The sequence below is a fragment of the Artemia sp. Qi Xiang Cuo genome, chromosome 2 (assembly GCF_049724085.1).
Source record: "Artemia sp. Qi Xiang Cuo chromosome 2, ASM4972408v1, whole genome shotgun sequence".
NCBI lineage: Eukaryota > Metazoa > Arthropoda > Branchiopoda > Anostraca > Artemiidae > Artemia > Artemia sp. Qi Xiang Cuo.
Genome location: NC_142795.1, coordinates 24,604,834 through 24,626,575, shown reverse-complemented (window position 1 = coordinate 24,626,575; position 21,742 = coordinate 24,604,834). Strand labels below are relative to the sequence as shown.

Genomic DNA, 21,742 nt, shown 5'->3' with positions numbered 1-21,742 from the left:
TCAAATTCTACAGTTAACTCTGGGCTTATGAAGCTTTTTAGAGTGACCTTGTGTTTGTCTTTCTTTAGGTAACTGAGTAAAGAGCTTATTTTGGGGCTGGTACAAAATGCTTAAATGCCAATAGCATGTTGCTGTGCCTGCATTGGAAAGTCAAAGATGGGATTTTTAGGGTAGATAGCTTTTCACTATTTGGTTTCTCACAATTGTCTTATACAGCTTCAAGAAAATTCCACATGATTGGCAAGCAATTGTTCTTCTTTGATAACTTCAAGGCTCAAATCTGCTCTGCAGACAGTTTGTGCAGAGTATTTGTGGAACTTTAAAACATTATCTATGGTAACTCCCAGGTCTTTACCACTGGTGCAATTGGGAGAGGAATGGGGGATGATGTCTGGTTATCACTCATAGTATATTGGTGTTGAGGATTATTGTGACCAAAATAAATGGTGACACATTTTGATATATTAAAAAAGAGAAGCCACCTGTCTGCCCATGCCTGTATGAAATCAAGGTCAGATTGTATTAATGATTTGTCAGATATATAGTTTTGAGTAAACAGCATAAAGGGTTAAGCAATTGGTGATTTGCCATCTGTTGTGAAGAATTGTACAGTCTGAGATCTACTAGCCAGGAAGTCCAATAATCAATATACCAATTCTTGGTTGATCCTGCTGCTGTTAGCTTAGAACCAAGCCAATTACATGGGACCTTGTCAAACACTTTGTCTTGGTATAAAAGAATCAAATAAACAGGAAGGCCTTGTCCAGTAACTGGGTAACCTGCTAATAAGTATCTTGAAGATTAGTTTCTACCAATTTTCCTCGGAGAAAGCTGTGCTGCCTGTTGATTTGCATCTGAATGTTGTGCTTTAGGTTGGGAGTGGGGACTTTACCCCATTGACTGCTTTGGATCTATCCCCCTTTTTAAATATAGGTATGATACAGGTTAGTTTCCATTGGGAGGGGACTTCCTTATGATCAAGGGAATGTTGAAAAATTATAGCCAGTGAAAGGGCAATTTCACAAGCAGCTTCTCTTATCAGACAGGGATGAATGTTGTCAGGACCAGCAGTCTTGTTGGTTTTGAGACTTTTGAGACTTTTTTTTTTTTACATAGATACAGTAACTGTAATACAACTCATTTGCTTCTGGATGTTTTGCTTTAGGTTAGGGGTGGGAACATTATCAGGTTCATTAGTGAAGATCAGCTATACTTTGGGTGCCTGTGAATTCATTACCAGCAGCTGTTATTAAGCATTTCATGGATTTTTGGTTGTGCTCTCTGCTAGATACATAGTTCCAGAATTTCTTGGGGTTCAACTTTGGTCAGTGAATCTTGTCTTGAAATTACATTACAGCTGTTGGGTGAGGTTCCTTAACTAATTTCAGGCTCTGACATTATCATAGGCAGAGCGCTAGCACTGCCTAAGTAAAGAACAATGTGGGCACATGTGTTTTTTTTTCTCCATACCCGGGCACTTTGTATCAAAGGAGTTGTTGCAGAAACTTCGAAAAGGGCTCATTTGATTAGAAATTGTAGTGGCTAGTGCCCTTTTCAATAGTCAAAAGTGATCAGAGGGCAACTAGCCCCCCCCCCACACACCCATCATTCCCCCAAACACATCCAATCAAAATTTTGAGATAGCCATTTTGTTCAGCGTAGTTGATTTCCACATAGAAAATATGTTTTGGAGGAGGAAACTCCCCCCCAACCCTTGGGGCAAGGGTTTTAAGTTATGCCCTGAGGGCATATAAGAACAATGTTGGCACAATGTACTATTTATTATTTTTGCCTTTAGTGCAGGGCACTTCATATGGAAAGGGTTGTTGTAGAAACTTCAAAAGGGGCTCATTCAATTGGAAATTGAGAGTTCTAGTGCCCTTTTTAATAGTCAAAAGTGATTGGAGGGCAACTAGCCCCCCTCCCACACGCCCATCATTCCCCCAAACACATCCAATCAAAATTTTGAGATAGCCATTTTGTTCAGCATAGTTGATTTCCAGATAGAAAATATATTTTTAAGGAGGACACTCCCCCACAACCCCCAGGGCAAGGATTATAACTTATGCCCTGGGGGCATATAAGGTTTTTATTGAAATCTTTGTTGTAGAAACTTGGAAAAGGGCTCATTTGATTTTAAAATTCAAAGGGCTAGTACCCTGTTAATAGTTGAAAGTGATTTGAGGGCAACTAACTCCGCTCTCACGCCCACCTTTTCCCCAAACACGTCCAATAAAAATTTTTAGATAGCCATTTTATTCAACGTAGTTGAAAGTATTCAAAAATTGGGTCTTTAAGGATGACAACCCCTCCCCTCACAGCCCTCAGGGCAAGAGTTGTAAAGTTTTTATTGAAAGTGTTGTTGTAGAAACTTCAAAAGGGCTCATTCAATTGGAAATTGAAAGGGCTAGTGACTTTTTTAATAGTTGAAAGTGATTCGGTAGTGACTAACGCCCCTCTCACGCCCACCATTTTCCCAAACACATCCAATCAAAATTTTGAGATATCCATTTTGCTCAACGTAGTTGAAAGTTCTGGAAATTAGGTCTTTTAGGATGATAACCCCATCAGATCCCTCAGTGCAAGGGTTGTAAGTTATGCCCTGGGGGCATATAAGGTTTATATAGAAAGTTGTTGTTTAATCATAGGCAGCGCGATCGCGTTGCCAAAGTAAATAACGGGGACACTTGAGAACGAGACAAGAAACGGGGACTAAGTAAAGAGGAGGACACTCCCCCACAACCCTCAGGGCAATGGTTTGAAGTTATGCCCTGGGGACATATAAGAACAATGTTGGTACAATGTATTATTTATTATTTTATTCCTTTAGAGCAGGGCACTTCGTATCAAAGAAGTTGTCATAGAAACTTCGAAAAGGGCTCATTCAATTGGAAATTGGAGTGGCTACATCTGTTTTTTATAGTCAAAAGTGATTGGAGGGCAACTAGCCCCCCCACACCCATCATTCCCCCAAACACATCCAATCAAAATTTTAAGATACCCATTTTGTAGAGTATAGTTGATTTCCATATAGAAAAATATCATTTAGGAGGACATTCCCCCACAACATTCAAGGAAGGAGTTTAGGTTTCGACCCGCGGACATATAAAAACAATGTTGGCACAATGTACTATTTATTATTTTTTTTCCTTTAGTGCAGGGCACTTCATATGGAAGGGGTCGTCGTAGAAACTTCAAAAGGGGCTCATTTGATTGGAAACGGAGAGTTCTAGTGCCATTTTTAATGCTCAAAAGTGATTGGAGAGCAACCAGCCCCCCCCCCCCACCCACGCCCATCATTCCCCCAAACACATCCAATCAAAATTTTGACATAGTCATTTTGTTCAGCGTAGTGGATTTCCAGATAGAAAATATGATTTTGAGGAGGACACTCCCCCACAGCCCTCAAGGCAAGGGTTTAAGTTAGGCGCTGGGGGCATATAGGGTTTTTATAGAGGGTATTGTCGTAGAAACTTCAAAAAAGGCTCATTCGATTAGAAATTCAAAGGGCTAGTGGCATTTTTAATAGTTGAAAGTGATTGGAGGGCAACTAGCCCCCTCCCCCCCCCCCACCCGACGCCCACTATTCCCCCAGACACATCCAATCAAAATTTTGGGATAGTCATTTTGTTCAGCGTAGTTGAATTCCTGATAGGAAATATGTTTTTGAGGAGGACACTCCCCCACAACCCTCAGGGCAAGGGTTTTAAGTTATGCCCTGGGGGCATATCAGGTTTTTATAGAAGGCGTTGTCGTAGAAACTTCAAAAAAAGCTCATTTGATTGGAAATTCAAAGGGCTAGTGCCCTTTTTATTAGTCGAAAGTGATTAGAGGGCAACTAGCCCCCCACCCTACGCCCATCATTCCCCCAAACACATCCAATCAAAATTTTGAGATAGCCATTTTGTTCAGCATAGTTGATTTCCAGATATAAAATATATTTTTGAGGAGGACACTCCCCCACAACCCTCAGGGCAGGGATTATAAGGTTTTTATTGAAATCTTTGTCATAGGATTCTTAAAAAAGGGCTCATTCGATTTTGAAATTCAAAGGGCTAGTACTCTTTTAATTGTCGAATGTGATTTGAGGGTAACTAATCCCCCTCTCACGCCCACCTTTCCCCCAAACACATCCAGTCAAAATTTTTAGATAGCCATTTTATTCAAGGTATTTGAAAGTTTTGGAAATTAGGTCTTTAAGGATGACAACCCCTCCCCCCAAAGCCCCCAGGGCAAGGGTTGTAAGTTATGCCCTTGGGGCATATAAAGTTTTTATTGAAAGCGTTGTTGTAGAAACTTCAAAAGGGTTCATTTCAATTGGAAATTGAAAGGGTTAGTGCCTTTTTTAATAGTTAAAAGTGATTGGAGAGCGACTAACGCTCCTCTCACGCCCACCATTTTCCCAAACACATCCACTCAAGATTTTGAGATATCCATTTTGTTCAACGTAGTTGAAAGTTCTGGAAATTAGGTCTTTTAGGATGATAACTCCCTCAGAGCCCTCAGTGCAAGGGTTTTAAGTTATGCCCTGGAAGCATATAAGGTTTATATAGAAAGTTGGTGTATAAATCATAGGGAGCGCGATCGCGCTGCCGAAGTAAAGAACGGGGATACTCGAGAACGAGAGTCCCCGTTGGATGTGTTTCGAGTGAACGGGGACACTCCAAACACATCCAATCAAAATTTTGAGATAGCCATGTTGTTCAGCATAGTTGATTTCCAGATAGAAATTATGTTTTTTAGGACAGTCTCCCACAGCCCTTAGGGCAAGAGTTGTAAGTTATGCCCTGGGGGCATATAAAGTTTTTTATAGAAGGCGTTGTCGTAGAAACTTCAAAGAAGGCTCATTCGATTGGAAATTCAAAGGGCTAGTGCCCTTTTCAGTAGTCGAAAGTGATTAGAGGGCAACTAACATGCCTCTCATGCCCACCTTTTCCCCAAACACATCTAATCAAAACTTTGAGATAACCATTTTATTCAACGTAGTTTTAAGTTCTGGAAATTAGGTCTTTGAGGATCACAACCCCCCCCCCCCCCCAGCCCTCAGGGAAAGGGTTGTAAATTATGCCCAGGGGACATATAAGGTTTTTATATAACGCGTTGTCATAGAAACCTGAAAAAGGGCTGATTCGATTGGAAATTGAAATGGCTAGTGCCCTTTTTAATTGCCGAAAGTGATTGGAAAGCAACTAACACCCCTTCCACGCCCACCATTTCCCGAAAACCTTCACATCCAATAAAGATTTTGGGATATCCAATTTGTTCCACACAGTTCAATGTTCAGGAAATTATACATTTGAGCAGGACACTCCCCCCAAAGTCTTCAGGACAACGGTTCAAAGTTATGCCCTGGGGGCATATAAGGATTTTATTGAAATCTTTGTCATAGAAACTTGAAAAAGGGCTCATTCGATTAGAAATTCAAAGGGCTAGTGCACTTTTTAATAGTCAAAAGTGATTTGAGGGCAACTAACCCCCCTCTCACGCCCATCTTTTCTCCAAACACATCCAATGAAAATTTTAGATAGCCATTTTATTCAACGTAGTTGAAAGTTTTGGAAATTACGTCTTTAAGGAAGACCCCCCCCCACAGCCCTCAGGGCAAGGGCTGTAAGTTATGCCCTGGGGGCATATAAGGTTTGTATTGAAAGCATAGAAACTTCAAAAGGGCTCATTCAATTGTAAATTGAAAGGGCTAGTGCGTTTCTTAACAGTTGAAAGTGATTGGAGAGCGACTAACGCCCCTCTCACGCTCACCATTTTCCCAAACGCGTCTAATTAAAATTATGAGATATCCATTTTGTTCAACGTAGTTGAAAGTTTAGGAAATAAGGTATTTAAGGATGATAGCATCATCAAAGCTTTGAGGGATAGATTGGCAAGATATGCCGTGGGGTCAAATTAGGTTAACACAAAAAGTTGCTATAGAAACCTCATAAAGGGCTCATTTGTTTAGATAACGAAATTGCCCTTTTTGATAGTCGGTAGTAAGTGAAAATTAATTAACCCCCCTCTAACGCCCACCGTTTCGCCAGAAATATTCAATCAAAGCTTAGAGATAGCCATTTTTTTCATCGTAGTTGAAAGATCTGGAAATTATGTATTTAAGGATGACAAACCCCCCAGAGCCCCAAGGGCAAAGGTTGTAAGTTCTGCCCTGGGGGCAAATAAGGTTTTTATAGATAGAGTTGTCGTAAAACTTCATAAGGGGCTCATTCAATTGGAAATTGAGAAAGAGGCTAGTGCCCTTTGTAATAGTCGAAAGTGATTGAAGGGTAACTAACCCCCCTCTCACGCCCACCACTCCTCCAAATACATCCAATCAAAATTTTCAGATACCCATTTTGTTCATGGTAGTAAGTAGGTTCTGGAAATTCGGTCTTTGAGAATGACCCCCCCCTCCAGCACTCAGGGCAAGGGTTGTAAGTTATGCCCTGGGGGCATATAAGATTTTTATTGAAAGTTTTGTTGTAGAAACTTCAAAAGGGCTCATTTCATTGTAAATTGAAAGGGCTAGGGTCATTTTTAATAGTTGAAAGTGATTGGAGAGCAACTACCACCCTGTTCACGCCCACCATTTCCCCAAACACATCCAATCAAAATTTTGAGATAGCCATTTTGTTTAACGTAGTTGAAAGTTCTGGAAATTCGGTCTTAGAGGATGACAACCACCCTAACAGACCTTAGGGTAAGTGTTTTAATTTATGCCCTAGGGGCATATAAAGGTTTTATAGAAAGCGTTGTTGTTTCCAAAAGGGATCATTGGATGGAAAATCGAAAGGCCTAGTGCCCTTTTTAATAGTCGAAAGTGATTGGAAGGCTTGACATTTTTATTGTAAAGATCGATGTGGGTATAATGTATTATTTTTTGTTGTTGTTGTTGTTTAGACCAGGGCACTTCGTATCGAAGGAGTTGTCGTGTGAACTTCGAAATGGGCTGATGCCCTTTTAATAGTCGAAAGTGATTGGAGGGCAACTAATCCCCCTTCCACTCCTACACCCACCCTCCCATTTGCCCATTATGTTTAAAAACTAAATGTTGCCTTAAGACTAAATCAAAAGGCACTGTGATAATGCTAATTCCCAATAAGGCATCTCAGCAGTATCCCAAGAACGACTGAGGTTATTATGGTCGAACTTTTGGGGCTGCTTCTGCTCTTAAAATTTAACCAAATCAAAATAGCGTGAGTGTATCCAATCTATCAAAGAAAGAAAACAGACTTTTTTGCGAATGGTATCAAGTTTTCCTTTTCAGGTGAGCTAAAAGAGGTCTTAAACTATTTTAAAAACTACCGTACTATTTGTGTCCAGATTTTTAAAAGGGTGTAGGCTATGTTGTTAAAAATTGCTGAAAATTTTTCTCCAGCATACAAATAGCAGACCAAACTATGAAGTCTTAAAAAAAAAAAAGATTTAAAGTATTATTTTCTTTTTCCCTGAAAAGACTATGTCAATATAAAACGAACAGAAATTAATTAAAAAAACTTTTTCCACAAAATAATTTTTTCACAAAAAGTAAAGAACTCCATTAAACAAAAAATGATCAAAAATAAAATCAAATAATCTACCAAGCCTGAAACTACCGCAAATCAGCATCGATAAATAAATGAATTCCAAAACGAACGGAAATTACAATAAATAACCACGTCAAACTCAAAACGAGCAGAAATTAACATAAATTGGGCGTAAAACCCCTATGCCTTCCCAAGGCCAGAACAAAATTTGCACTTTACTGAAAAATACAAATGAATGTGCATATTCAGTTTAATATACATATACTGACATTTAGTAATCAAAATGTTAATATTATTTGATTCATTAAAGTTATAAAAGTAAGAACATTTATATTTTTTTCATTAAAGTGCAAATTTTGTTCTGGCCTTGGGAAGGCATAAAACTTATCTTGTGGAAAAAGTTTTTAATTAATATTTGGAAAGAGTATTAAAGAAGATATTGACTACTGTGTTCATCTGGTCTCTATGTCAGCAATGGAATCCTGTATATTTACCAAGCATTCTGCAATCTATTGGGATATTTTGTTGTGCTCAAACTGCAATGTGAATTTCTCATTAAAAAAAAGTTTGCAAGCCCATAAAGCCTTTGAAGCTAATAAAAAACATTGTTAGCCTTTACAAATAGATAAATATTCTAAGAATTTTCTGTCAATAAAAGGATTAATTGCAGATTATTGAGTTCCAAAGGATAAAAACTTTTCAGATTTGTTAGTTTGCATTAGGCTATTTTTATGCTTATTTTCTCAACAGTAGTTGATTCATAATGCCGAATAAAGCCAATTTGAAAAAAAAACTAACAAAATAAGCAAATTTTTGTCTATTCTATACTGAATGAGTGTCAATAAAAGTATCAAGTGGTATGTTCATCTTATAACTATCAAATTCATCAATAAAACAACAAGGTTACTACTGCATAGCCAATATTTTCAAGAAGGCATGACTTGGAAAGTAGCTCCAGGCTGCTAGTACAAGGTAATTTTGACCAGGACTAGTGGTTTATAATGCTCAATCAAAATTGTTATATCTATAGCCTAAAACAACCTACAATTTTCACTGCTAAGAAAAATAAAAAAGAGTTATAAAATAAATATTATTTTAGAAAATCTTACAGAATTTTAGTTGAGATTCCTATTGCTACTACTAGGTATAATTTACTACTGAAAAATCATCCAAAATAAATATTATTTTAGAAAATCTTACAGAATTTTAGTTGAGATTCCTATTGCTACTACTAGGTATAATTTACTACTGAAAAATCATCCAAACTGTTTGCAGCCAGCACAGCTGCACAAGTTCCTCCCACACACCAGTGTATTCAAAGCATCTCTCTTTACTCCTTCCCACCGTGTGTTGGATATAGCATACTACAATGAATTTCTATTACTTATTGAGTTAGCACTGTTATTATGCTCTGTTGAACAGCAAAATTAATTTTACAGAAGTAGGCTAATTTGAAAATGGGAAGAAATGGTCTAAGTCTTAGCAATCAAACTTTCCCTCTATACAACTGTGCGGTTCCTGTTGTATAAGAACTGAAACAAAATACTGCTGAAAGAAATAAAAACTTTGGAGTTAAAAGTTTTGCAGCTCCATAGCATCTTTGAAGAAAAGTTAAATGCACCAAGAATGTTCTAGACTAGTTTGTTCTTCTAGAAAGAGCAAACTGTAGCTTATTGAGCTCTGACACACAACAAGCAAATAACTAGTTTAAAAGGTTTCAATAAGAGCTATTGAATGTGATGTGACGTTTCTAGTTGCCTATTGCAAAAATGCAATTGGCAACTAATCTACAAAAATTAATTATAACAAGCATATTGAATGCATGGGAAGATTCCTTAAAATTTATTCTTGTGACCTCTTCCTATTCCATTCAAGGAGTTTCTGCTTCTTGTTTTGGCCCAAGGTAGATGGCCAAAAAGCATTATTTTTGGTAGCCTAGCGTCCTTCATCCATAGAATGTGCATTTTAAAATTTCATTATGTCTGTAGATGAGGAGTTTTTGCTATCTTTAAATTAGTTGAGTTTGGTGTATAAAACTTTTAGGAATTGGCATAAAATCATAACTTCAGAAGATCTTTTGAAGTAGCTACCTCTACATGTTCCCCTCCCATGGGCACTGATCCTTGATGAACTTAGATAAACCTTGTGCTTATAAAAGTGAGGGTTTGAAAAATAGATCTGTAGCTGCAATGAGGTCCAAAGAAAGTGTAATAAAGTTCTAGATCAAGAGTTTCTTGCTCTCTTGGAAAGTAGTTGAGTTTGGTAAATGCAACTTTCAGCAAACAATCCAAGGCCTAAAATATTCCCCAAGAAAGTTTTTTAAGATACTATTATACTTTTTTTTAGAGCTTAGAAAATTGGACGGAGGGGACCTATCTAAATTTTGAAGTGAAATGTTTTGTATTTGCTTTAGGTATATAGTCTCTTTTTCATCAGCTCTAGTTTTTGGAAACACACACACACACAAAAAAAAGAATTTGGGCTCTATATTTGCACATTGGGGTCAGGTGGGGTAATGTATTTGGACAGTGTGAAGTTAGAAAACAATTCTTATTACATAATATGCAGAATAATTTTACCTTACACATTAGGCATGCAGACCCGCTATACTTTCCACAATTCCCATAGTCTCAGCAGGATTCAAAATTGAGAAATAGTTTTATAAATATTTAAAACCTTACGAGGCTAAAATATGAGGTATGAGGCTAAAAATACTTTCCTTGTGCCTTATTTGAGCTGTTGATTTATTTGGAAGCTTTTTTTGGAGCAGGAAGGGCAGGAGTAAAGTTGGCTGAAGTACTTCATATTACATCCACATGGCACCATTGAGGCCTGGATATATTCCTGAAAGTTTCGTTCACCCAAGTCAACCATATTTTACAATCGCCCAAAGTCCCTCATCTAGAATTTTACCAGAAGTCTTTTTTGCCTTACAACTTTGCTAAATTACATTTATAAGGGTTTATACTACCACTACTACTAACAAGTCACCAAAGCACCAAGCCACCTGAGGCCAGCGCAACTACGCAGGCCCCTCATCCATCCCAGTCTATTCAAACCTTCCCTCTTTAGACCCTCCCAGGAAGTTATTATTTCCCTTTAATCTTTCCTTGCAACATCCTCCCACCCCAACCAAGGACAACCTACGTTTTGTTTAGCCCTAGACAGATGGCCAAAAATGGACAGTTTTGGCAATCTATCATACTTCATCAGCAGCAACTGCCCTAGTTATCTCAACCTATCTCTCATAATAGCCCTCGAAAGCATGATGGAACCACATTTTGTACAACTTATTGTTTGAAATACAGTCAGTCAGTTGGGTACCCAAAACAGTCAGTAGGCAATTTCTCTGGAAAACATCTAGGAAATCTTCCTCTGTTTTTTTTTTTTTTTTTTGGAGTGCCCATGCTTCAGAACCATACTTGATAACTGTCATCACTGTAGCTTCCAATATTCTAATCTTGGTTTGCAGACTTATCTTCCTATTCGTCCAAACTTTTTTCAACTGTGAAAACATGCTGGGCCTTAGCTATTCTATTTTTAACATCTTCACTGCACCCATCATCTTTACTAAGAATACTACCTAGTTAAGTGAAGCTGTTCACTTGATCAATCTATTTGTTACCCACCTTTACATAACCTTTTCATCTTCACTTATTCCTAGCCTTAGCAACTTAGTCTTCTTAACGTTAATTTTCAAACCTATTCTAGCTCCCTGGCCTTGCAAAATTTCTAAAAGTTCATTAATTTTACTCAAACTTTCATCTAGGAGGCTTAAATCATCAGCGTAATCTAAGTCCAGAAAAGATTTACTTCCCCATTTGATTCTGTTCTCCTATTGTCTTTGCTGCACTCCTCATGACAAGGTCCAACAAAATGATCCATATAAACAGGAATAGAACACAACCCTGCTTAACTCCTGATTTAATACAAAACAAGCTATTAACTTCATTTCCTACTTTAACTGCAGCAGTGTTATTCTTGTACGTAACACTAATCACTTGAATGTATTTTTCTGGCATTCCATACAAGGATAAAACTTTAGCTCTTCTATTAGCTGAATCAAACGCTTGCTCATCAGAGCAATGCAACACAATAGTGATACAATAGTGTAGCAATGCAATAGTGTTGCCTATAGTACAGTACTTATAGTAAAGGCCATAAGGCTTCAATCTTTTATTATTATCAATTTTTTTCCAGAGGCACTTCGTATGGAAGGGGCTGGTTATATAAACTTTGGAGGTAGCTCATTTGATTGGAAATTGGAAGTTCTAGGGCCCTCTTTAAGAGTAAAAAGTGATTAGAGTGCAACTAGTCTCCACCCTTTCTTCTCCAATTCTGCACCACAAAAAGACTTATTAATGATATTTTATTCCAAAAATCATGGGAGCTGACGCTAAGCTCTCTATCCATGGCCGGAAAAAAAACAAAAAAAAATAACAAAAACAAGAAAAAAACTTTTAACGATACTTCATTCCAAAAATCATGGGCTGACCCCTGGCAATCATTTCAACGCATTTTAATTTTATTAGCTCTTTCCAAGACTGTTCAAAACACCTAGCTACTGTCAGTAGACACCTAGCTACTGGCAGTAGCCAGAAGCCAAAGTACTGTCTGTTTCCCTAACGGTAAAAGCATAAAGCCTACTTCGTATTTGACGCTTTACTAAAACAAACTATATTACAAATATTTTCTTTTTTACTTATTATAACATTGAAAGTAAAATGAAAATTGCAGTGAAATAAAATCTTAAGCTAATGAACTTTCAGTAATTAGTATCATTATATATCAAATATTCAGTTTAATTTTATTACTTCTTGCCATGACTGTTCAAGACACATAGTTTTATTTTGGCGTTTATTTTGGAATAGGGAATTTTGAAAAACTCGAAACTTCGGCAATTAAAAAAGAACAGAAATTAATTTGCAAAAATTTCCGAAAAAGAAATTTTTCAAAGAAAAGTAAAGGCCATCTTAAACTTAAGATCAGAAGACCTACAATAACTCAAATTCAAAAAGAGAAATTACTATTAAAGAAGAAATGAAACCCAAAATGAACAGAAATTAAATAAACAATCATATCCAAAAAAACATACAACAGGTAATAATATAAATGAATAATGAATCTAAAAACGAGTAAAGCTTAAATTGAATATACAAATCAAGCTTAAAACGAACAAAAAATCTTTTGCTATTGAATTATAAATGAAACCCTAAACGAACATAAATTAAACAAACAATCATAGGGAACAAACATACAGCAGGTAGGCTACCAATATAAATGAATTAATAAATTTTAAAACAAGTAAAACTTCAGTTGAATATGCAAACCAAGCTTAAAACGAACAAAAATCACTACAAACAAGAGTTGGGTCATTGGGGATTTACTGAAAGTTCTAAAAAACTTTAGTGCCAAGAGTGAGGTATTGAGGAGGGGGCAACCCCTCATATACGGAAGAGTTACTGTTCGTTTTACGTTTAAATGTTGTTCCTTTCTTTCCGTTGAAAACACTTGTTTTTTTTAAATTTAATTTCAGAAAGGTGCAAATTGTTCACCTTTCTACTAAAATGTGTTTATGAGCGTGTGTTTTAAATTGGCTGTTTGCACATGTTGGTAATGAAAATGGCCATCTTGAAATCCTTACCTCTGTGTGACTTATTATGTGACTGTGGCAGTACTTACCTCACTCTGTGACTGTGGTAATGATGCTAAGTCATGAAAATAAAGTGGAGAGGGCGAAATGTATTTTTCAACGTCTGCTGTTTGTGGTTCTTTCAATGAAAACAGAAAAAAATTTGTCGAAATAACAAAGCAGATGTTTTTCAAAACATAAGGGGGGGATCTAGAGGGTGTGCAAGCTCATTTGGTGATATACATTTGGTCATGAGTCAGAGTAACAGTAAATAAAAGTCACAACCAGGTAAATTTAGTATTTCTAGCTGAAGTGAAGGGTTTTACATTTTTTTTTTCGGGTGATGTGATCTAGGCCTGCTATAGTCCTTGGCTTTCGAAAATATTCTAAATTCTTTTTTTTTTAGAGCGTTGGGGAGCATCTGTTGTATTATTTTTGGTATCCTTATAGAGCTCTTGACTTTGGGCTGAATAATTTACTAGTTGAAGATGAATGAAAGCAGTGCACGTAAGTTTTTCATTGCCGACTTCCTTCTTTATAATCTTAGTACCATAATCACATTTCCAAATGTTAGAATTTTCAAAATGCTCAATGTGAAAAGTTGATAGATTTTTAAAGTTAGCCATCATTTGTTCTTTAGTCCTTTTAGTCTTTAGAATCTTCTTCAAACATGCTCTTTATTAAATTGGCGTTTATGCGGACAAATTACGATGATACTAGCTTTATTTGTAGTTTGATAGGGTAAGGTACTTGTCCTTGAATCAGAACGCAAGCTATGTACCTCTCCTTGGTGCTAGGAGGTGGGAGACGGTTGCATTCCATTGGGTACAGTCAAGGATCAAAGGGGTATTAATTTCAAACCAGGAGGGTCCCTTCGGCAGCCGTGTGTCTAAACGCACCATTCGGTTCAAGGTCAGATTTGATGGTGTTCTTATAGGATTTTGACTTGCCTCCATGCCTTTTTTTCTGGCCTGGGAGTGGTTGTTACCAAAGTACCTTAGAAACAAACGTGTTATTAGGCCTGCGATAAGCAGGCCTAATCAGGAGACACGTCAGTGACAAGTTATGGTTTCCATGTCAAAATTCTGTTCGAAACTTTGTCTTATTATTTAATTTGGAACTCAGTCGCATAGATTCAGTTCGATTGTCTGATTCCACCTACAGGCAAACAAATTCAGGCCCTGAGTTTCGGATACTTTCATGGTCAATGTTTTGCATTCGTATTGGAGGATGAAGCAAACAAGGGATTCATACACTCTGCTTTTAGTCTTAATGCTAATCTCCTTCCTTTTCTGAAGCAGTCCACACAGTTGTGAAAAGACAGAGGATGCTACTGATATGCTGGTGCTGATTTTATCACTTTTTCCACTGTTACTGTCTATGATTGAGCCTAGGTATTTAAATTTGTCGACTAGTTCAATCTGGCAGTGGTTCAGAATTATAAGTGAGTAAGATTCGTCGTTGGTCACCGCTTTTGTCTTTTCAATAATGATCTTCAGTCCCATGGGAGCAGCTGCTACAGATATTCTCTGGAGCATGTCCTACTTATCGAGGGAAGAACTACCTAGCAGCAAGACATTGCGCGAGTAGTTTAAATGGGTGACGTTGAAATCTGGACTTACATTAATTCCATCGCAGCCTTTAATAGCTTTCCTCAAAATCCAGTTTATCACAAAGCTGAAATGCTCTGGAGAGAGGATGTAACCTTGTCTTATACCGGATTCAATATTGAACCAAGACGAGAGCTCCCCGTTGACTCGGATGCAGGCTCGATTGTGTTTGTAGCATGCCTGGAATAGTTGGACGATCTTGGGGGGGGGGGGTACTCCATCTTCCAGCATTACCGTTCAGATCCTACAACGGATAGCCGAGTCGAATGTGGCGACCAAATCGATGAAGCCTGCTGTTGTTGTTTGATAATGTTTGGCCCTATGTTTGAGTATCTGTCTCAGTGTAAAGAGCTGATCGATGCATCCCACACCTGCTCTGATTCCAGCTTGATTGGGTTGGATCGTCGAATTTCTTGCAGATCTGGAGCAGTTTAGAAGAACAATAGTAAAGATCTTCACAGCTATGCTGGGCCACCGTTTACATACAGTATTGGTTTTTGGGAAGTATACGGACGTTTTCAGGAGGGATTTTTTTCTGGTGGGGAGGGGGTCGGAGGAGTGGGTTACGTTTGAGGATCTTTCCATGGAGGATATTTTATTGGGGGAAGGGACATTTCTATGAAGGGGGCATCGGATTTCCCAGCATTATTTAAAAAACGATCGGAAATTAAATAAAAAAAACATATTTTTTTCAACTGGAAGTAAGGAGCAACATTAAAACTTAAAACGAACAGAAATTATTAAGTATATGAGGGGGTTTACCCCCTAGTCAATACCTCGCTCTTTAAGCTAAAGTTTTTTTGTACTTTCAAAAGAGCTATCTATTCTAATTAAACGACCTTTGTGATTCAGGGGTTTTTGATTCGAACAAAACTCGAACATTAGCGTAAATAGCAAGGTATTGACTAGGGGGTGAACCCCCTCATATACGTAATAACGTATACGTAATAAAAAAAAAACAATAAAAAACAAGCGATAACGCTCAATAGTAATCGAAACTTTAAAAAGGAATTTTGATGTCAAAAAATATATCAAACGAATGGGCTTATAATGGCGATTCAGAATTATAATGAAAAAAAGCTTCTCATTGTTCCAATTAAACGAACATAGTGTTTCAGAAGTTGTTCTTTAAAGGATTGGTAGATAATTTTTAAGTAATGTATATTTCTCACTAATTAAACCGTTTTTTAATAAAATTAAAAGTTCTAGTGCCCTTTTTAAGTAACCAAAAAAATTTCAGGGCAAATAGGCACCCTCCCCCGCCTATTTTTCTCTAATTCGTAAGTTTGACTCGAGTTCTGTTTGTCTTAATAGTACTTGTGTATTATACGCCAATCACTGAAGTTTACGCTGTGTAAAACTTGAGAACAAGCTTTTTTGTTAGTTTCTTCATTACTTTAGAAACAAATTTGGGCTATATATTTGCTCATTAGAGAAGGGGGTGTTGGGGGGGGGGGGGGTAAAGTATGGCGGGTCTGCATGCAAAATGTGTTAGGTACAGTTATTCTGCATATTATCAAGTAGGAATTGTTTTCTAAATTCAAACTGTCCAAATACTTTACCCCCCGCCTTAATGTGCAAAAATATAGCCCAAATTATATATTTCCATCTATTCTGTCACTTGTCTTTGTCTTGTCTCACGCTAAGCTAAAAGAAACTAACGACGAAACCGGTTTATTTTTGAGTTTTACTCAGCGTAGACTTGAGTGAGTGACATAATGCACAAGCACTGTCTTAAGTTCTAATTAAATAATAAAAAGAAACAAGTTGATGCTGCTGAAAGTAAGGAACAACATTAAAACTTAAAACGAACAGAAATTTTTACGTATATGAGGGAGTTTCTCCCTCCTCAATGCATCGCTCTTTACGCTGGTTTTTTTTTTAAGAACTTTAAAAAAAACTTATTAAACTAATTTAAGATCCCTGGTGTTCAAGAGTCATTGTTAGATAATTGGATCAAAAAGCCACACTTTAGCGTAAACAGCGAGGTAATGAGGAGGGAGGAACTCTCTATCCGCAATGATTTCTGTTCGTTTTATGTTTTAATGTTGCTCGTTGCTTTTATTTGAAAATCTTGTTTTTTTTTATTTCATTTCTGATCGTTTTTGAGATAATGTGGGAAAATCCATCTCCCCCTCCATGAAAAATCCCTTCCCCCATGAAAAATTCCTCTGTGGAAAGATACTCCCATGTAACCCCCGCCATAGAATCCTCCCCCCCCCCCACGAAAAGTATCTATATACTTCCCAATAGCCAATATTATATGTAAATAATGGGCAAAGTTCATAGCTTCTACCCCTTCTCCGGGGGTTGAGGGGGGTCAAGTCATCTTCAAAGACATAGCCATTAGATATTTCGACTATGCTGAACAAAATGGCTATTTCAAAATTTTGATCTGAAGACTTTTGGAAAAATGGGCGTGGGAGGGGGACTAGCTGCCCTCCAACATGTTTGTTCACTTAAAAAGGGCACTAGAAATTTGATGTGCGATTAAATGAGACCCCTTTCGATCTTCTAGGATAACTGGCTCGATAAGATCACCCTTGGGAAAAACAAACAAACAAAAACAAACACGCATCCGTGATCATCCTTCTGTCAACAAACGCAAAATTCCACATTTTTGTATGTAGGAGCTTGAAATCTCTACAGAAGGTTCTCTGGTATGCTGAATCTGATGGCATGATGTTCATTGAAATCACTTGATATTTCGGAGGTGTTTTCCCCCTTTTTCAAAACTTTGGCAAATTCTCTCATGCTCGCAACTTTTGATGGGTAACATTAAACTTGATGAATTTTATATATTCTGAATAAGCTTCAAAATTCAACTCTTTTAATGTACTATTGTTACCAAACTCTTTTGTTTCGGCTGCTATTGAGCCGAATTGCTTCTTACAGGGTTACAGGTCGTTACCAGGAACTGTTTGAAATGGCTCTTAAATTTTCTTTAAAAAAGTTCTTTTTCGGAAGATTTTACTAAAATTAGTTGAGGAAAAGAAGCAGGAAGTTCAATTTCCTCTAGACTACATTCTCCTTTGAAATTGAGGTATTTTTGATTAAATCCATCATTTTATTGCATTGTGTTTGTAATCGTTTAAGCCAGAGCGCTACGGAGGTATTTGGATGATAATATAAGGAGTAGCCTTAAGGTACACTGCATACCAGAGTATAGACCAACCCGTCGTATATTCCAGCAGCTTTTTAGTTTAGTGAGTGTGAATGGTGGTGCACTATTTTGAGTTTAATTGTTGAGTATGAATTATGCTCCCTTGGATAACTAATGTGGATTATTGTTGATGACATGTTCGATATCTAGATTGGGATACTTCCTGACCGTCTTTGAAAGTGCAAGGTGCATTTTACTTTAATTTCTTTTATTGGGTAAAATTCTACTTTAGTTAATTTTGGCTATCTTGGAAAGGGGTTAGGTTAGGAAAATGAAACTTTGAGGGATGGATCTACATGCTAAAGTCTGTCATTTTGATGTTGGGTTACCATTTGTCTGCGGATGGGTGGTGATTCATTGACTGATAATATAAAACAGGGTGTTAGCCTACAGGAGTTATTGAGATGGAAACGGTTAAGAAAATGATTCGGTCAATATCTACTAAATCATATTATTGAGTTAGGAATAAAGTTAATACACCATTCTATGCCTTTTTTTATGCTTATTACGAATATAATAAGCATTTCTATCGGAAATGAATTTCAGCCCCCCCCCCCCCTATATAGGCTATACCTAACCTAACCCTTAATTGGCATATAGTTTGAATAATGTGACTTTACTTTAGTTTATAATGTAATTACTATAATATAAAATATTTGTAGTCCACAACCACGGCCGTGCCTCCCACCTACTATGAACTGTATGTTTTTTCGCTCCTTTTGGGCGTTCTTATTCTGAAATTTTACTCAGCAAAACTGGATGTTTTAAAATTCTGTAATGCCTATTGCAAAGGTAAAAGAGCTAAATGTCACTTGAGATCAGGGTTGCCACCCTAGTGATTTTTTGCTATTTCTAGTGATATTTTCTAAACATAAATTGTCTTTTGTCTAAACATAAAAATCACTAAATCAACTATAAAGTCACTAAAATCCGGTTTTCTCGCTGGGTGGCAACCATGCTTGAGATACTCTATTGTGCACATACACAGATGGACGGAACATACCCTGAGATCCTCATGTATGGACTTCAGCTTTTATTTTTTTATTTTTTTTGTCTTTTTTGTATAATTTACTAATTGTTTAATCGCTCTGCAAGCTTACTCACTTGGTCCCAAGCTTCCCCTTAGAGTACCAAGGACAGTGGAAGGGAAATCTAAATTGTTTGAATTGGTTAAGTGGAAGCTTTCATAGCCATATATATCTTGAAAAATCAATAAAAATCAGGAATTTAATTTTTAATGAATAAGACCTCCATATACAGTTTTTAGTAGTCAATTTATAAGGAAACGGGCGCCAATTTATAAGGAAACGTGGAATAAAAATAAGCTAAAAGTATTGTCTACTATAACTTATTAGTTTTAAAGGCTTATTTTCATGATTCAATGTCGCAACACCGATGAAAATGTGATGCTGCCCTAAAAACTTCATTTGTTTGAAACAACAACAAAAAATGTTTTAGAAAATTGGGGTTTTTATGTAGATTTAGTGTGGGACCAGAAAGGCACTTAATATTTCGAGGTGCTTAGTGCTGCAAGAGGCGTGGTATGGTTGATAATTCTAACAGGTTTCTCATTTGGATGTTCCAGGTTGTCAAATATACGGAAATATTTACCATGAAAAAGTAGATTTTTCTTTGAAAAAACTTATTGATCGCACGCTTAGGTCTATTTTCATATGATGCTCAATTCGCATTTTAAATTTATAAAAAATTAGATGAAACACATTGTTTTTATATTCTTCCCTGGCACCTCTAGGGATCCAACCTCAGAACAATCGATTGACAGGAATGAGATCAACCGCTAGATCGCTACCAGGGTAATTAAAGGTATACAATGGTATATAATATTTGAAGACATTCCCAGAGTATTATTAGGGTATAATTAGACATCTTTTTGGAAACAAAGAAATTATCGTCTATGAATTCTGAGTATGAGACTTCTTCGATATCAAAATACCATAATATTTAAACCAATTGTTAGTTCAATTGTTTCTCAAAAGAGAAACAAATTAACCTAGAATATGATATTCAGGTTTTTCATAAACATGTTTATTCTCTCAGTGCATTTTTTATTCCATTATTCTTAACTGTTGCTAGCGGTCTTTTCTTGGCCAAATGAACCCCTTTTTCGGTTACAATAGTAACAGTTGTTTTTGCTGCATTTATTCTGGAATTTGAGTTATGGGTACCTGTCGTAAGAGGTGTTGCAACATAATCGTAGCCATTTACTTGCTACTCAGCACTTTATAAGATTGGGGCTTGGCCTTTTAGAATTAATCTCAACACTGGTTGACAGTTACCAGGGGCTACTCTATCCATTAGTTTTTAAAACACTTTTTCACATTCCCCTGATACTTTTACCTAAAAGTAGATAAAGTAGGTCTTACTGACCCATGGGCTTGCAGAAAGGGGATGGGGGTGGGATATGGGAAATTTACCCTTCCTCAAAATTCGTTCGAATGACACTTCAGGAAAATTTCCGAAAACACGTTGATAATTGTACAGTCATGATGTTTGCTACTAAAACCCCATCAAAGTCCTTTTAGAATCTCCGTATCTTCTTTAAGTGTTGATTGTGTGTATTCCTACACAGAAAGTAGATCATAGGAGAATACCCATTAACAGTAGATGCGCCAATTCACATAAATGTAAGGATTTATTTCCAATTATTCTCCAATGAAGATGACGATCTAGTTTTTTTAATTAGTATTTCAAGAAAACCATTTCTCAGACATCTATCAATTGGTTAAGGAACTGCAAAGAATCTACCTCTTTACTCCAACAAGTTCCTAAAAACACGCCAAAGTATGCAAAAACTGGGTGGTTTGTTAATACGTTTTAATACATTTTAAACTTTTAAATATTTAATCATTCAGCATTTTTCGGATACCCTCCTCCCACTGCTAAACAGAACGTTCATTGAAAAATGCAGTTGTGCTGCGAGTGATATCCTTCTTTCGCCCTGCTGTACAGATAAGTGAGAGGTGCAAGATATGGATTCTAGTTATACTTTAGGCCATTTTTCGGCGAAAACTATAAAATAAGTGAACAAAAAACATTATCTACGCTCTTCTACCATCCAGTTTAATGCATTACCTTGTTTTTCATATAGAGTCCCCGAAGAGATTAATTTTCATTTTTCCGATACATTGTTAGGAAACAAGGTTCTAGGAAACAATTTTCTAAAAAGTCACCTTTTCAAAAATGAATTCGATGGTTTTAATCGCCTCTCGAATATTTATTGCTTACTGATTCTCCTCATTGAAGTGCTGGTTCCGCTGTCCCAGTCGTCACAAATAGTTTCTCGTCAGACACCCTGTGTTTGTTACTTACAATTAATTTGGAAACGTATAAATTCGGTGCAAAATTTTAAAACAGAACCCTCAAAATGGAAACAAATATTGAAAACAGTAAATAATGTTTTAGACCACGCTGCTTTTCCATTTACAAAAATTGAAAGAGAAAAAATGGGTTTAATTTAATAAAGCAGTGGAACAAAAAAAATCAAAATATTCAGATATTATTTAAATATTCGCTGCTTTTTTTAACCCCATTTTTTCTCTCTTAATTTTTGTAATTGAAAATAACATTTGAATTTAAGCATGAATTCCAACATATACGTGTAAAATACAAATGCTTGTTTGCACAATATTCTTAAATGAAAGCCATTTGCAAATTATAATTTATTTTTTTTAGTTTCATTTCCGGAATAGATAAACAATTTTTCTCTAATATCATTTTCTCTGAAATTTGTTAGCAAAATTCTTGCAACAATTTTTTGCCAGAATATTAGAAAGCCGCCATTAATTTTAGTTCTGTACATTTT

At 36.6% G+C, this 21,742-nt stretch overlaps 1 protein-coding gene across 4 annotated transcripts in view; it reads left to right on the top strand.

Moving 5' to 3' along the window:
* Positions 1 to 21,742, top strand: part of ex (FERM domain containing expanded) — a 154,564-nt gene that overhangs the window by 2,855 nt on the left and 129,967 nt on the right. For 3 of the 4 annotated variants that reach the window (XM_089099862.1, XM_089099867.1, XM_089099871.1), the window contains exon 2: positions 13,553 to 13,653. In XM_089099862.1, coding sequence (XP_088955988.1) covers positions 13,639 to 13,653 — 15 coding nt within the window. In that variant the 5' untranslated portion in view covers positions 13,553 to 13,638. Of the gene's footprint in view, positions 1 to 13,552; positions 13,654 to 17,969; positions 18,106 to 21,742 lie in introns of those variants that run through there. The other variant, XM_089099877.1, reaches the window with a different exon arrangement.